The 15,921-nt window shown below is 44.3% G+C and overlaps 1 protein-coding gene across 13 annotated transcripts; it reads left to right on the top strand.

Moving 5' to 3' along the window:
• Positions 1-4,077: 4,077 nt before the first annotated feature.
• LOC125536663 lies at positions 4,078-15,208 on the top strand. Of its 13 annotated transcripts, none has more exons than XM_048699910.1 (14): positions 4,078-4,202; positions 4,803-5,315; positions 5,392-5,691; positions 5,769-6,014; positions 6,395-9,720; positions 9,810-9,947; positions 10,040-10,102; positions 10,181-10,256; positions 10,355-10,397; positions 11,180-11,222; positions 11,480-11,569; positions 12,540-12,585; positions 13,513-13,654; positions 14,664-15,208. In XM_048699910.1, the coding sequence occupies exons 6-14, from the start codon at positions 9,813-9,815 to the stop codon at positions 14,737-14,739; spliced, it is 714 nt and encodes a 237-aa protein (XP_048555867.1). In that variant the 5' UTR covers positions 4,078-4,202; positions 4,803-5,315; positions 5,392-5,691; positions 5,769-6,014; positions 6,395-9,720; positions 9,810-9,812; the 3' UTR covers positions 14,740-15,208. The 13 variants fall into 13 exon arrangements, 7 of the variants coding, with proteins under 7 accessions (XP_048555867.1, XP_048555865.1, XP_048555868.1 ...); XM_048699907.1 differs by having other exon boundaries at positions 4,085-4,202; positions 9,813-9,947; XR_007295157.1 differs by adding an exon at positions 10,630-10,947 and having other exon boundaries at positions 6,395-9,947; positions 12,540-13,654.
• The last annotated feature ends 713 nt before the right edge of the window (positions 15,209-15,921 follow it).

The following is a 15,921-nucleotide window of genomic DNA, read 5'->3' as shown; positions in this document are numbered from 1 at the left end:
AATGTAGTGCCTATAGATTTTTGTGAAAGTCAAACTTTGTCAACTTTGACCAAGTGTATAGAGAAAACTATCTACATCTACAATACCAAACATGTATATTCTGAAAATATAACTCACGATGTATCCAATGATGTGCATTTGGTATTCTAGATTTACCTACTTTTCTCTATAAATATGGTCAAAGTTTGTAATGTTTGACTTTTGCAAAAATCTATAGGCACTACATTATGGAACGGAGGGAGTATTACGATCCAACTTAGTTTTGAGATAAAATAGTCGAAACTTGAATTCAACGGGCACATATGTTGTAGTTGTCCTATGATGTCTACTACACAACCTTTTTCTTGTAGACGTTTTTGGGCCTCCAAGTGCAGAGGTTTGTAGGACAGTAGCAAATTTGCTCGGATGATCTAAGGTTTATCAATCCGTAGGAGGCGTAGGATGAAGATGGTCTCTCTCAAACAGCCCTGCAACCAAATAATAAAGAGTCTCTTGTGTCCCCAACACACCCAATACAATGGTAAATTGTATAGGTGCACTAGTTCGGCGAAGAGATGGTGATACAAGTGGTATATGGATGGTAGATAAAGGTTTTTGTAATCTAAAAATATAAAAATAGCAAGGTGACTAATGATAGAAGTGAGCACCAACGGTATTGCAATGCATTGAAATAAGGCCTAGGGTTCATACTTTCACTAGTGTAAGTTCCCTCAACAATAATAACATAATTGGATCACACAAATATCCCTCAACATGCAACAAAGAGTCACTTCAAAGTCACTAATAGCGGAGAACAAACGAAGAGATTATGGTAGGGTATGAAACCACCTCAAAGTTATTTGTTCGGATCGATCTATTCAAGAGTTCGTACTAGAATAACACCTTAAGTCCCAAATCAACAAAAAACCCTAATGTCACCTAGATACTCCAATGTCACCTCAAGTATCTGTGGGTATGATTATAAGATATGCATCACACAATCTCAGATTCATCTATTCAAACCAACACAAAGTACTTCAAAGAGTGCCCCAAAGATTCTACCGGAGAGTCAAGACGAAAACATGTGCCAACCCCTATGCATAGGTTCATGGGCGGAACCCGTAAGTTGATCACCAAAACATACATCAAGTGGATCAATAGAATACCCCATTGTCACCACGGGTATCCCACGCAAGACATACATCAAGTGTTCTCAAATCCTTAAAGACTCAATTCGATAAGATAACTTCAAAGGGAAAACTCAATCCATTACAAGAGAGTAGAGGGGGCGGGGGGAGAAACATCATAAGATCCAACTATAATAGCAAAGCTCGCGATACATCAAAATCGTACCACCTCAAGAACACGAGAGAGAGAGAGAGAGATCAAACACATAGCTACTGGTACATACCCTCAGCCCCGAGGGAGAACTACTCCCTCCTCGTCATGGAGAGCACCGGGATGATGAAGATGGCCACCGGAGAGGGATTCCCCCCTCCGGCAGGGTGCCAGAACGGGTCTAGATTGGTTTTTGGTGGCTACGGAGGCTTCTGGCGGCGGAACTCCCGATCTATTGTGCTCCTCAAAGTTTTTAGGGTATATGGGTATATATAGGAGGAAGAAGTACGTCGGTGGATCTCCGGGCTGTCCATGAGGCAGGGGGGCGCGCCCAGGGGGGTGGGCGCCCCCCACCCTCGTGGGCAGCCTGGGACTCTCCTGGTCCATCTCCGATACTCGGTGGGCTTCTTCTCGTCCAAAAATAAGTTCCGTGAAGTTTCAGGTCAATTGGACTCCGTTTGATTTTTCTTTTCTGCGATACTCTAAAATAAGGAAAAAACAGAAACAGAAACTGGCACTGGGCTCTAGGTTAATAGGTTAGTCCCAAAAATAATATAAAAGTGTATAATAAAGCCCATAAACATCCAAAACAGATAATATAATAGCATGGAACAATCAAAAATTATAGATACGTTGGAGACGTATCATCCTCTTTAACCGCCCACACATATGCTCATTCAGATCCTCCTTTAACTGCTTATGAGTTGCTCAATGCTAAATTTGTTGGTGCATTTGGACAAACTCATCAAACGTGGCCGGATTCTGCCGTGGGAGTTGGATAGGATCACCCATGTTCTCAAACTCCAGACCTCCGGCAACATCATCACCCTCATCTACCATGTTGTGCATGATCACATAATATGTGATCACCACTCATAAGGTCTCCAGATCCAATTATTTAGCAGATCCACGAACAACAACAAAACGGGTTTGGAGCACTCCTCAAATGTCCTCTCCACGTCCGTTCGAGCTCCTTCTTGTATATGGGAAAAGTAAATCTTTTCTAACCAACTGACTCAAAGATGGTCTTGACCAAGGTTGTCCACGGAGGATAAATACCAACAACTAGATAGTAGCCCATATTGTACTCATGCTCATTGACATTCCCTTGCAGAGCCTTTTGGGCAGTTCTTTTATCTTCAGCGCATACAATCAAGAGATCTAAGCATACCTGACCACCCTCTGGCTTCTGAGAGTGTCATGAGCCTTTCAGTATCTGCAACAGTTGGTTCTCACAAGTATTGAGGTCCAAACACCTCGACCACCGCAATAGCAAATCTGACTATGGCGTCTTCGCATGTGCTCACTGACAGCTGGAGCTACTTGTTCCATGAGTCCGCGGTCGTGCCATATGCAAGCATCTGCAATGCAGACGTGCACTTCTGGTAACCAACGAATCCTATTCTTCCTATGACATCCTTTTTCAGGATGAAATACTCATTGCAGCTCCGAACGCCATTGTAGAGGTGATCGAACACATATTTGTGCATTCGAAAGCACCGTTGAAAGTTTTCCGCGAATAGGGCATCGGGGGCAAAGCGTCAAATGCCCTCGTGCCGTGTTCAAAAGTGTCAAATGCCCTCGTGCCCTATTCCGATTCAGCAATCGATGACCCTTGATTGATCCCTTGAAATTGAGAACATGTTATTTCGCATGCTCCACGTTTGCAATGACCAACTACATCATCACTGTTTCATCCGCATAATCCTCCACTTTGGAGGAGTCGCACGACTTAATGTAGTGCTCATAGATGCACTCCATGTCCGTATCCACTGCTTCAAAGAAGGAAGAAAAATTCTCAAAATTTTAGCACGGGCATTTCACCGAACACTTGTCGGGCGTGGTCTCCCTCTCATGGATGGCATCTGTAGGGACGGACGGACGCGAGGTGTCAAACATCGACGTATGCAAGTGGTGTGCCGACCTGTTGGAGTGGTGGCATCGTGTAGGTCCGGTCGAGTGGTACAACGGCGACGTGACGTCGGAGCGGAAGGAAGTTGACACAAAGAAAGGGGAAAGGATGAAGACGCGGGATCATGGTGTGGTTTTTGGATGGTCCGGGGGTGCCGGAGTCCTACGTGGCGAGGTCCAGACTCCCGCAAAGCCCCCTGGCTTGCTTCTGTTTTGCCGGATTTCGGGCAGTTGGACTGGTCCGAGAACCGATGCTCGACATCGTTGGATCCTAAAGTGTGCTCGGACCGATCGATTCGGAGGGTTGCAGGTTATTTGAGGGTCCACTTTGAAGATGCCCTTAGGTACCATTCTGCTCTTGGGTGCATATGCGCTTGGATGAACAGTAAAATGGAAAATACTATTTAAATCTGATTTTATTTTGTGACAAACATCGTTGAATGTTTCACCCGCATGAAAAGTTTAGTGAAGAAAAAACATTCAAAATGCTATGGAGAAAGATTTTTGCAAGCCTTACATAGCGCTGAATTTGTTTTATTTTTGCTCACACACGCATGAACCTCATTCCATCGCAGAAGAACAGTATTCAAGTAGGTGGAAACTAAGCAACATGCGTTGAGAAAAAAAAATTCAGGATACTTGTCATTCGTCCAATGCCGTCATGGAACAGTGACCAACTTGCGCCTCAAGTTGGTAGGCGCAAGCGTCGCACGGGCTCCCCCTGGCGTGACTTTGATGACTGATCGCGTGGGCCACAGTGGTCAGGGGATTATGGAGTAACTGCGGCCACAGTCTTTGTTAAAGAGGACTGGGATGGACTAGTTTATTCATTCCCCGAGCTCGCTAAATAGGCCACCCACGGTATCCGGCCTCTCGTCTCTCCCCTCGCCCTCCACACTAAACTCCTCCCCCGTGCGGCGCACATCTACCCTTGACCACCCCGAGGCGCACCACCCCGGCTGCGACCTGAGAAGGTCAGATCTGTTTCCCTGTGTGCATGCGTGCGTCGATGATCATGTTTTTTTAAAGAGTAGTCGATGATCATGCTAGTGTGTGTGCGTGCGCGCGGTTTCCTGGTTCTGGATCGTGATGCGCATGTCGCGTTGGCTTAAATCTGCGCTGTGCCGCTTTCCTTGGAGTTTTGTTTCGCGTGTGCTACAGCCTAACCCTGTCGTCGTTGTTTGGTTCGAGCCGGTGGTGCAGCTGCATTTCGATTTTCCACGCCCACGCAGGCGGTTCGTTGGTCTGATTCGACGTGGTCACGATGCGTAGCCTAGCGTATATGGGGTTTCTCCTTTTTTTTCCTGCTGGATCGTGAAAGTTCGGGGGTTTCAGATGTGAAATTCGTGCTCGTTTAGCGTCTGTGCCGTTCGAGTTTGGGACGTACTCACCCTGTTCATGTTTCGTTCCTGCATTTGGACGTGCACGGATCAGATCTGGTGCACGCATGTGTGAATTATGTTTTTTTTGCTTGCTTTGTTTCAATTTCTGGCCAAATCCGCATCGACAATTGCTACCTTGTATTGTTTCATGGTGGATTAGATTTTAATTAACGATCGGATTCGTATTACCAGATGGGCAGGGCCAAGAAGGCCAAGGCCAAGGCCCAGGAGGAACACCTGTGCCCCCGATGCAAGCTCAACCTCGTGGAGGCCAAGACGACGCTTTCACACGACGATAGCGCCTGCGCGGCCCACAAGCATAAGATGGAGAAAGAGGCCGCCCGCAAAAAGAAAAGGCCGCGTCCAAGAAGCCGGCGAACAAGAACTAATCGGCGTCGACAACCTATCCTCCTCCCCCTCCTCCCCCCTCCCCTGGTCGCGTTCCGGGATGTGACTGATTCGGTTCCTGGATGTTCTGTACCCTTAAACTCCCGTTAAGGAGACGTATTTTACAGACACTGCTATGTTGTGGTTGGTCTATGTTGGTCTATGTTGTGGTTGACTTGTTGTTTGTGTTCGTGTTCTTGCCCCAATCGTACTCGTGCTCTTGTATTATTTTGTTTGTTACGTGATTCTGTCTAGTCTTCGTGCTCAACCTCCGAATCTTCCCCCAATTGAGTGCCTCGACATGGAGGAGCAGAGCAGGTTCGGTTGTTTTTCCCATATTTGCGATTTTCCCTTTACAGATTTAGGGTTAAAACCTCGGATTTTGGGTTCGCAGGTGCAACAGATTCAGTTTCGCCTGCGCGGCGTGCCGCAGATTTCTCCACGGCGTCGTCACGGCGTGTTCTGGGGCTGATATTGCAGATGGTTCACAGATTTCTGAGCCTCCACTACTCAACCGACCCCAAGGGCATGCAGTTCTTCGTCGGAAGTTCAGCAGGCGGTGGCATGGGTGACCCCGTTTGCAATTTTATTTCCACCATGCCTTGGAAATTTAGGGCCTTTGTTAATTGCTGTGTGTGGCAAAGGCGTTGCCGAATCATCCAGCGCTCAGGACAAGACTCCACCAAATCATCAGGTTTGATTATTTTTGGTTGATGTACTTCAGTTTGACAGCTACAAAACTGGACCTATAATCAGAACCTTATTATACAGGATCTCCCGGAAGAACATGAGGTGGCTCCAGGAGTGGTTGAGCACACCTTATTCGGGTGTTGTGTTCGTGCAGCAGAACATTTGCTAGCCTGTTAGGCCGCTGCCGGACGGGGAGGTGCCAGCGGCGACTGCCTCTAGTGCGGACGCACAAATCTGTTCGGCGGAGGCAGGGACTGCACATAAGGCTCAAGCATCTGAACACTCCATAGAACAGATTGACCCCAAGACTCCTGGGTGGACGCGAAGGTATGCATCTGAAATTCTGCTCAGCTACCTGTTATTATTAGATGGCATCTGAATCTGGGGTTGAAATTAGTACACACACACACATATTTTCTTGTGGTAATGAGAGTAGTTTCTCATGCTTGAAGTCTGTCGCATGAAAATCTTTGTTGCAAAATTGAGTTCTGTGCAATAATTCTGGAAATGTAGGAAGGTTAATGGGATTGTTAACGTTTATGATAGTATCCAGTTTCCCGGTTGGTAATTGTTATCCCCTATGTGGTATACATCATCTGTTAATCGTTGGAATTGTGTGAAAATTACCCAGTCATCAAGTATTTGGGGGCGTTTGCTGAACTTGGAAGACTCTGTTTTCTGTAGTAAATACTTTTATGTTCATTCAGGATCAGGATTGGTGCTGCTGCACTAGGAGAAACCAGTCTGCGGGTTTGCTGAGGATCCTGGTGATCCCCGTGATTTTGCTTTTGATTGGCACCATCTGCTGGTTGGTTATTTATTTTCTCAGTGCAATCTGGGTGCTTGCGGTGGGGCATAGCATACATCTGCGTCAGGTCAGAACTGTCGTTTGCAAACTTAAAAGGTTAGAACACCCAGATTAAATGGATCATCGAATATGGCATATCTGACGTGAAACCTAAATATTACCATGCAATGAGTGTGACGTGACGCTCGTCCCAATGTCAGTTTCCATAGTTATCATCCTTCTGATGCTTGTCTGATCGAAGATGCTTATCTGAGTAAGGACATCATGCTGCTTGTTGAACATCCCTAACTCAATGTTGTCGAGAAAGAATATCTGAAAACATAAATAAATCTCTCGTCAATAAAAGCCACAACCCCTGGCGAGATACATAACATGTTAAAGAGACTGACCTGCAAGAACAAATGACAACCAACTAAATTAGTGTTTGGGTTGTTGCCAACATGTCCTTCTTAAGCTGTCGAACTGCCTGGAGGAGGCACTCAAGCACATACTCGCACCACTTGAATTGTGAGATCATCTCTGTGTTGGCAAGTGCACCCCAGTAGTCTATGGTAGCATAATCATATTTCGTTGTTGGCGCCAAAACATGGCTCGTTACGAAAATGACGGATGCAATCTGGAAACAGTCCATTTCTTGAATCTTTAGAATTCTGCATACCACTACCATTTTTCCTCTGAATATAGTATATACATTTGGTGATTCCCTGTAGATTCTTTGGACAGTATAATAAGAATGTAAAAGTAGCTTAGGCAGACTGTACTTGATGACCACAAATAATCCAAAAAGAGCAACAAGAATGTAAAAGTTATGCACTTACATCGACCAAAATTTTGCCTTGAATGCATTTGGAAGGGGAATTTTTGTTTTCTACCATGGACGGGACCAAAGTAAGGCAGTACAAAAGTAAATAAGTGCTCTGAAAATTGGTTTTGCTCTTATGTAACTTCAGTTTGGTAAACTAGATCATCCAGTGTGGTATCTTTTTAGTCCCAGTCCCAGGTCTCGGGTCATAGTTCAGTAAACTAGAAATACAGCTTGGGTTATTTACTTACTGCCAAGTTGATTTGTAGGGAGTCAGCCCATTGATTTCCAAAACCTTGAATCTTTGATGTGTAGATGGTTGGATGGTTATTTTGCTTTTCTATGAAATATGGTACTAGCTGGAATTCAATGCTTATTATTTTCATTATAGAAGAGGGGAGACTAATCCATATACTTGCAGTGGTCAGTTAAGTCAGCAGCCTTCAGTTAATGCGCACTCTTGCGTTGAAACCACTCGTTTATCTTCTCATTTTCTTCATCAAAATGAATTCTACTCTGAAACATATCAGGCTATAACTGACGCCATGGGTGAAGGAAGTAAGGACAGGAAAGAACTTGGGGCTTCAGTATATGTTACGTTCCAGTTTAACATATACGGTAATCGCTTTCACGTCATGATCGTGCCAACTCCGCGGCACGACTCCATTGCTCGACTGGTTCGCTTGAATGAGCTCTTCGGTTCAGGTAAACTGCGGGCTGGAGAGGGCCGCGCACAGCCTGACGGTCCACGCCCAAATGGTTAATCAACTGAGCACAGTACTCCACACTCTATTCGCAAAAAAAAAAAGTACTCCACATTCGATCTCATGTATTCACATAGCCCCATCGGAATAACACAAATTAAAGAACCGAACCATGCGTACAAGAATGAGATTGGAGTTTAAATCTCGTTCTTGATGAGAAATCTTACATCTTTATTTAAACTATAAAACTATACAGAGGCTGGGCAACTCGCTCCCAGGGCGCTCCCTCGATGGCAAGCTTCGTCGGCCGTTTGATTTTAGTCAACCCGGTCTTTTTTTCGTTCTTGTCCGTTCGATGGTCGCTACGTTTTGAATTGTGCGTTTTCACCGGACGGTAGATCTTGGCCAACGGATGACCTGTGGGCTCGGGCTGAATTTCATTGGCTGGGTGCCAGCTTATTGGGTGCGCGGGGCAGCCTGTCCTGCCGCGCCGCGTGCATGCGAGGAAGCCCGGGTCGCTGGCGCTGTGCGCTGCTTCTCGCGTTTTGCGCCTGCGATTGTGCTGCCCTCATGACGGGTGGGCCAGTGCTGGCCCTGGTCCCGCTCATCAGCTGCGGTGACTACATGTCTCATGTATAGGATATTTCCTGTTACCTCGGTCAACTGCTCCTGGCGCGACGCTTCTCACGCGCTGCCCGCGCCGTGCGTCGTGGGGAGTTTACTGCCTCCTGCGTCAGCTATAGAGGGGTGGGTCGACGCATGTTCACCCGGATTGTGCACACGCGTTTGTACTAGTGCGATGACGTGTGGGCCGCCGCTGCTCTGGTCCCGCTCGTTGGCTGCTACTACTGTGAGGGTGCTTGGATCCAAGTGACTTATTTTAGTCTGACTAAAAATAGTCTCTTGAAGAGGCTAAAATTCCAAGCACCCCTGACTAAAGAGGGCCTAAAACTAGTCTCGAGACTAAAATGTTTTAGTCAGTGGTACCCCTACTAAAATGTGGATTACTCCTCTCTCTCCTCATTTAATTCATCTTCTTTAACACATGCGAGTTTTGGATTAGAGGGTTTGAAGGATAATAAATGCTCATTAACTTGATTTTAGTCTCTTTAGTATTTGAATCCAAGCATGGATGAGGCTAGCAAGTTTTAGTCTCACTACTTTTAGTCTTTTAGTCTCACTACTTTTAGTCATGAGACTAAAACATATCCAAGCACCCTCTGTGTCTAGTGCGCGTGTACACCTTTCCTGTGCGCGGTGTTGCGTCTCGTCTGCTTTGGACTTTGGAGAGAGAGGATGGACTGCAGCTGCCCGATGCATGTGCTTGTGGGGCCTGGCTGACCGATGCATCGTGCGTGCCTCACCTCCATCTGCAGTTGGAGAGAGAGATGGATTGGTGCCTACGGCGCGCTGGTCGACGCGGCGGCCGCCGCAGTCCGCGAGCCCGGGTGCACGGTGGCGCTCACGGACCTCCACCGCTGCCTCGATGCCTTCAGCGAGTCCTGCGACCAAGCCGAGGGCCTCGTCCAGGCGGCCGCTGCCGGCCTCGGCCCCGCCGCCACCTGCCACGACGAGCTGTGTCGCGCCGTGCGTGCGGTCGACAAGGATCTCTGGGCCGCCGAGGAGAACGAGATGGAAGACGAGAAGCATCGCCCTCCGACCACGCCGCTGGCGGCCGAGGACAAATAGCCCAATCGATCTACCTCTTCTCCTGTTGAGGTGATGTTCATCATTCTTGTTTTTTCCATGTGATGTTCATCGTTCCTTTTATTTTCTTGCTTGATGTGCTAATCGTGTTAGTCATCTAGAAGATGAATGAAACTGTGACGGGAAAGGACAGATGGACTGGGATATATTGCCTCGCCGTGCCGCATGGTGGCCGAGATGCGGTAGCCCCATGCTCTGTTCCGATGGGCCTCCTCTGCTTGATGTTGCCGCTGGTTGAGGTTCGTCCTTCTCTGGTTCGCATGTTCTTCGCTATTGCTTTCGATTCGTCGTGCTAATTTCGCATGTTTGCCTTCGTTTTCTTCATGGGCAGTTTGGTACGGTTTCCTGTTGTCGCTTGCGTCGAGCCTTGGGTCCGTCTCTCCTTCTCATTGAGGTTAGTCCACTCCTCTTGTGCTTGCCTATAGAATGTTTGATGAAATGCATGTGTGTTGACGCTTGTTCTACGGTTCAGCCTACTTCTCCTGTTGCTGGCGCTTCTTCTTCTCGTCGGTCCTGCTGCTTACCCAACCTTTTGCTTGCTGCCTCGGGTAAATAGGCCGTTCTGTTGCTTCTGTGACCGGCGAGTGTTCATTGCATGCCTGTGTGTCGTTGTGCTCTGATCGGTTGTTTTTTGTGTATTTCGCAGGTTGCACGATCTCTGCTGTAGCTGTGTCGTTCGACTCATCAAGGTTTTCTTCTTTCCTTTCTACTACATGTGTGCGTGTTTTACTTTCAGTATCTTCTGTGTCATGCTGTCTGCCTTGGTGATCTTTTAAATATCTGTAAATGTTCGTGTAAATGTTGGACTGTCCGGATATGGTTGCGGCTTGGGCCGTTCTGTTGCTTCTGTGACCGGCGAGTGTTCATTGCATGCCTGTGTGTCGTTGTGCTCTGATCGGTTGTTTTTTGTGTATTTCGCAGGTTGCACGATCTCTGCTGTAGCTGTGTCGTTCGACTCATCAAGGTTTTCTTCTTTCCTTTCTACTACATGTGTGCGTGTTTTACTTTCAGTATCTTCTGTGTCATGCTGTCTGCCTTGGTGATCTTTTAAATATCTGTAAATGTTCGTGTAAATGTTGGACTGTCCGGATATGGTTGCGGCTTGGGCCGTTCTGTTGCTTCTGTGACCGGCGAGTGTTCATTGCATGCCTGTGTGTCGTTGTGCTCTGATCGGTTGTTTTTTGTGTATTTCGCAGGTTGCACGATCTCTGCTGTAGCTGTGTCGTTCGACTCATCAAGGTTTTCTTCTTTCCTTTCTACTACATGTGTGCGTGTTTTACTTTCAGTATCTTCTGTGTCATGCTGTCTGCCTTGGTGATCTTTTAAATATCTGTAAATGTTCGTGTAAATGTTGGACTGTCCGGATATGGTTGCGGCTTGGGCCGTTCTGTTGCTTCTGTGACCGGCGAGTGTTCATTGCATGCCTGTGTGTCGTTGTGCTCTGATCGGTTGTTTTTTGTGTATTTCGCAGGTTGCACGATCTCTGCTGTAGCTGTGTCGTTCGACTCATCAAGGTTTTCTTCTTTCCTTTCTACTACATGTGTGCGTGTTTTACTTTCAGTATCTTCTGTGTCATGCTGTCTGCCTTGGTGATCTTTTAAATATCTGTAAATGTTCGTGTAAATGTTGGACTGTCCGGATATGGTTGCGGCTTCTTTATTTATGTTGGACTGTTCTATGAATTGCCACCATGACACTTGTTGAAAATAGTGTTGTCGGGCGATAATCATTCTTGGCAGTGATTCTTGTTGTGGATGGGATATTGATGCAGATATACCACGAAGGGAAGATCTGCCTCACTGTGCACTTCAGGCGCGCGCACACTAGCGATGGTACAGGATTGGCTTCATGGTGGAATCAGGTGCGCATCGTCCATGGTGGCCTGTCGTGGGTGTTGGTGGGCGGCTGTAGCAGGTCGATTTATCTGACTACTGAAAATGAGCTTCAGAATATCTGTAGAACGTAGCCCACTTCCAGCCAAATATCAATTATGATAAATCCACCATGTACCATGATCATTTGAACAGTCTTGCTTAAGACGTAGCCCACTTCCAGCCAAATATCAATTATGATAAATCCACCATGTACCATGATCATTTGAACAGTCTTGCTTAAGTTTATGTTAGCCCTGTATGCTAATTTGAGGAGATTGTTAACTTTAAGGTGCGAACATTTATAAAATGATAATTGTACCGTTTTTTGGGATTTTGTGATTCCTATGGAATTAAGAGGTCATCTATTCGCCTATCCCTATTTGTAATTTCAAATAGTTATTTCTTGATGCACTTCTATTTTAGAAATGAATCAGTAGCCAATTATGCTTGATGTTTCAAGCAGAACTAGAATTGGTAAACAACTATCTGTGAAGCATATATGGAGGCGGGAGTCTGGTTTGTTTTTTTTGCTATGTGCCTATTTGCTTAAGAAAATACTTGACTGGAGAGCAGATTCCAAATGGAGATGCATTTTCATGCGTTGGGGGCAGAAGTAGAATAAATAGTAAATCTTGATCTTATGGAGTGATGATTTACATTCTTTGTGTGATGAGATAATACACAACCTAGGTGTTATTTAGCTTGCTGCTGTAGAACAACTGACTATCATGATGTGTAGTTTCTGAATATTGAGTCCTCGAGTTTTGGGGAATGGTGCGCTCTAATTTGGAAGTGGTATTTCCTAATGTATTCGCACAGTTAGATATCATATTATATATATTTTCTCTTACTTGAAATTTCTGCCATGTAAAGCTAGGTTGTCTTTGATTTGTTGTTGTGTTAGGTATTGAACAGACTGGCTTGTTTGGCTAACCTTCCTTTCCTTTTATTTTGCAGGCTCTAGAATCGCTAAGGTTGCTCCTTCTCTGTTTCTTTGGTCAAGGTTTGTCCTTGTCATTCTTTTCTAAGCACTGCACTTTTCTACCCTATTTGTTTACTGCTTATTGTCGTGTTAATTCCTCTGTTCCTGATTTTTCCAGGTGTCGTGTTTGTGTGTTTGTTTTTGTAGTGCTGCTTATATGTGTGACTACCGTATGATCGTATATATCTGCTGAAAAGTAAAACAATTTTTCCTTGGCACGATACATAATTTGTAATGAGATGGTAGTACATCAGTGTATTTGGTGAAACTCGAGCTTCGACGAATATGAAGGTCTTTATGTTGGCATACACTCCTTTATTCCAAATGGTGCTGATATAGAAACACCATCAGGGATTCCATGTGTACCATGTATGTCCATAAAAACAGCATCGATATATCAGCATACTAATGTGCTGATCTAAAAACGTTTTTTTCTAAGTGACGGTTTCGAGTCGGCAAAAATACAGTGTATGTCCATAATGTGATGGCAACTGAGTAGCCATGTGTACAGGGAAGGCATCAGTCTATCAAAAAACACCAGCGATTTTATCCTAATTGTTAATGAAATTGTTGTTTATTGCTTTTACCAATTGCACCTGCTTACAGATATCCTTAAGTTTACTACCTCCTGTCCTTAGAAGCATCAGTTTGTCCTTATTTTTTATATGCTCTGTTTCATCTAAATTGCATACATCCATTTCCAACAGAACTAGGGGAGTCCGTATAAATTAGATATGTTCCTTTTCTTCTCAACAGGTGTCTATTATGAGTACTGCAATTTAGACATGATTAAGAATGGTACTGGAGTTTGCTTATCTATCATGATTTTTTTAGTTCTGCTTAGTTGATGGCCTCACGTAATGTGCCTCCATGGATGGAGCTTTCCTTGTCTACCTTGTTGAATGTTCTACCATGGATGGAGCTTTTGCTGATACCCTTTCTGAATAGCTGATATTTATTGTACCTCATCTTTGCTCCTGGTTGGTGGGGAACCCCTCCTGGTCGAGCCCCTAGCCCCCCACCTTGGCAGCTGCCTGGAGAGGAGGATAGCCCGAGGACAACTCCCAATGTGCCGAGGAGATGGGAACATGTGAGATTCTTTGTTTCTTTCTTCCTTCTTTCCTCATTTTCCCAACTTACAATTTGTTTTCTAATTTCTCTACAAGTTTTTCACGGGGTATTTTAGGCTATAGCTTGACTTGGCACTATCGTGAAGTGGGGTAATTTTCCATATTGATATGGTTGGTATGCACATCCCACTAAGAAGCAAGGCGCAATAAAAGCTCATTTTCCATTTTGCAAAGGTTCCTTTTAGTAACTGATGCGTCCATGTTGATGCAGCTACAACTATGGTAATGCAGGTTATACTGCAGGGTCCATGATGCCTTTCTAAGTAATTTTACCGCATATATTGTAGGGTGTTATGTCGCTTAGCAAACTTTACTCCAGTATATGCAACTTTCAGAGTTCTAATTCGTCTGTGTTATAACAGATTTGGTTTGATTAATTCAAATTTCTTATTCAGGCATGTATACACAAATTGCAGGGTGTATTAGCGCTTAGGAAACTTGCTTTTAGTATGCATTATTTTCAAGCTTCAAGGCGTATTATTATTCATTTTATGTTAGTTGTCTGTACTTGGCCTACATTTTTGTTTTCAAATAGTTCTGCCTCTCAATTTGATATTTCTATTTGCTTTTGCTTAGTAATATGATGTATTGTTTTCTTGCTCTAGGCCTACTTGTGTTCAAGGTTTAGTTGATTGTGTTTCTTAAGGGTGTTTTATTTAATGGCATCAACATTGGCATTAATTCCATTCTGCATTGTACTGTGATTTTTTCAAGCAACACCATTATGGCAATTTTTTGCTCCATTTTAAGTTTCGCTTGGATCACTAGCCTACTTGTTCTCACCTCATCATCATGGCCTTTCTTAAGGGTGTTCAGGCATTTTTGTCCTTCTGTAAATTAGTGGCATTAAATTAGTGGTCTTCTATTCGTGTTGCGAACCCCAATATGGCATCTCACCATTCCCCACGATCCACATGTTAACTGTGGATTTATTTAATGATAATAGGATATCAATTGCCTTTTCTTTAGGATAAGCCGACACCTAATAAGGATCAGGAGAACAACAGATATGCTAAGAGACAACCTTTTGGGGTTAAGGATATAAACAACAACAGGGCTTATGAGGCCGAAGAGAGCTCGAGTGGCGTCTTTTGGTTCTTGATGACCTGCACGTTCCTGGTGGAGTAGAGCAAAATAATTTGAAGGCTTTAAAGCTACTGCACTTCATGTATTTAGGATCAATTCTTTGTTTTAGTTTGAAATATTCCCCATTTCCTCCTATTTGATTGATTCATCTGATGGACATTTTGTCAGGCAAATAAACAAAAGGCATATGTATTGTTACGAGTGAAGCCATCCATACTCCCATGTGGAATTCAAGAAATAGAGAAATGTTATTGTTTTTGTACTAATTGTTTGCTTGGCCAAATGTACTGTAAATGATTTATTATTATTCAAGGTATAGAGAAATGTTGTTCTTCATTGTAGTGGATGATATCTATCCCAATTATTGAGGTGATGGAAGTACTACTGAGGAGTTTTGTCTTTGACTGAATGAAGTTGTCAAGGAAGAAGGAATATGTGTTGAGGAAGAAGGGATAAATATATCGCTTGATTCATGGGCCGAACTAGCTGCCATACGTCTGCTTGGAAATATACATGTGTCTAAGAGACACATGAATACTTTTTTTTCAAACACACAAAAACAAAGTTGATAGAAACACTACTCTTTTGAAATGTGTTTTAAATACATATTTCATAATAGACGTATCTACACCTAGGAGCACCAAAACCCTCTCTCCTTAACTGGTTTTATACATGGTGTTTAGTATACATATATTCTTAGGTTTTTCATCTTTTCCCTCTTTTTTTACAGGAAAAATATGCATGGCCAGGTTTCTCATCATGATAACCATGTTTCCAAATTTGCTAAAAAAATACAACCATGCCAACTTTACTCTCTCATCATAGTGCCCATATTTTCAAACTGAACCTATTCATATTATGCAAAGATTCCCCTTTCTCAGACTATTATTTAACAACATAATAAACATGTTTAAAAAATAGCATGATTTAGTTGAAGGTTCTTGCAGCATGAAACTATTTTCATCGACAACATGTCTTCAGCAGGTCTCTGCGCTATTTGACACAACGGGCCAACTAGTATATTAAATAACAGAAGAAGAAGTCGGTCAGTCGAGGTAGCCCTTCCGCGCAACTACCAGGAAGAACCCAAACAAACAATCCCCTCACGTACGCGTTAGCCGGCCTTCTTCTCCCACGCCCT

The sequence above is a fragment of the Triticum urartu genome, chromosome 2 (assembly GCF_003073215.2).
Source record: "Triticum urartu cultivar G1812 chromosome 2, Tu2.1, whole genome shotgun sequence".
NCBI lineage: Eukaryota > Viridiplantae > Streptophyta > Magnoliopsida > Poales > Poaceae > Triticum > Triticum urartu.
This window is presented reverse-complemented; position numbering and strand designations above follow the sequence as displayed.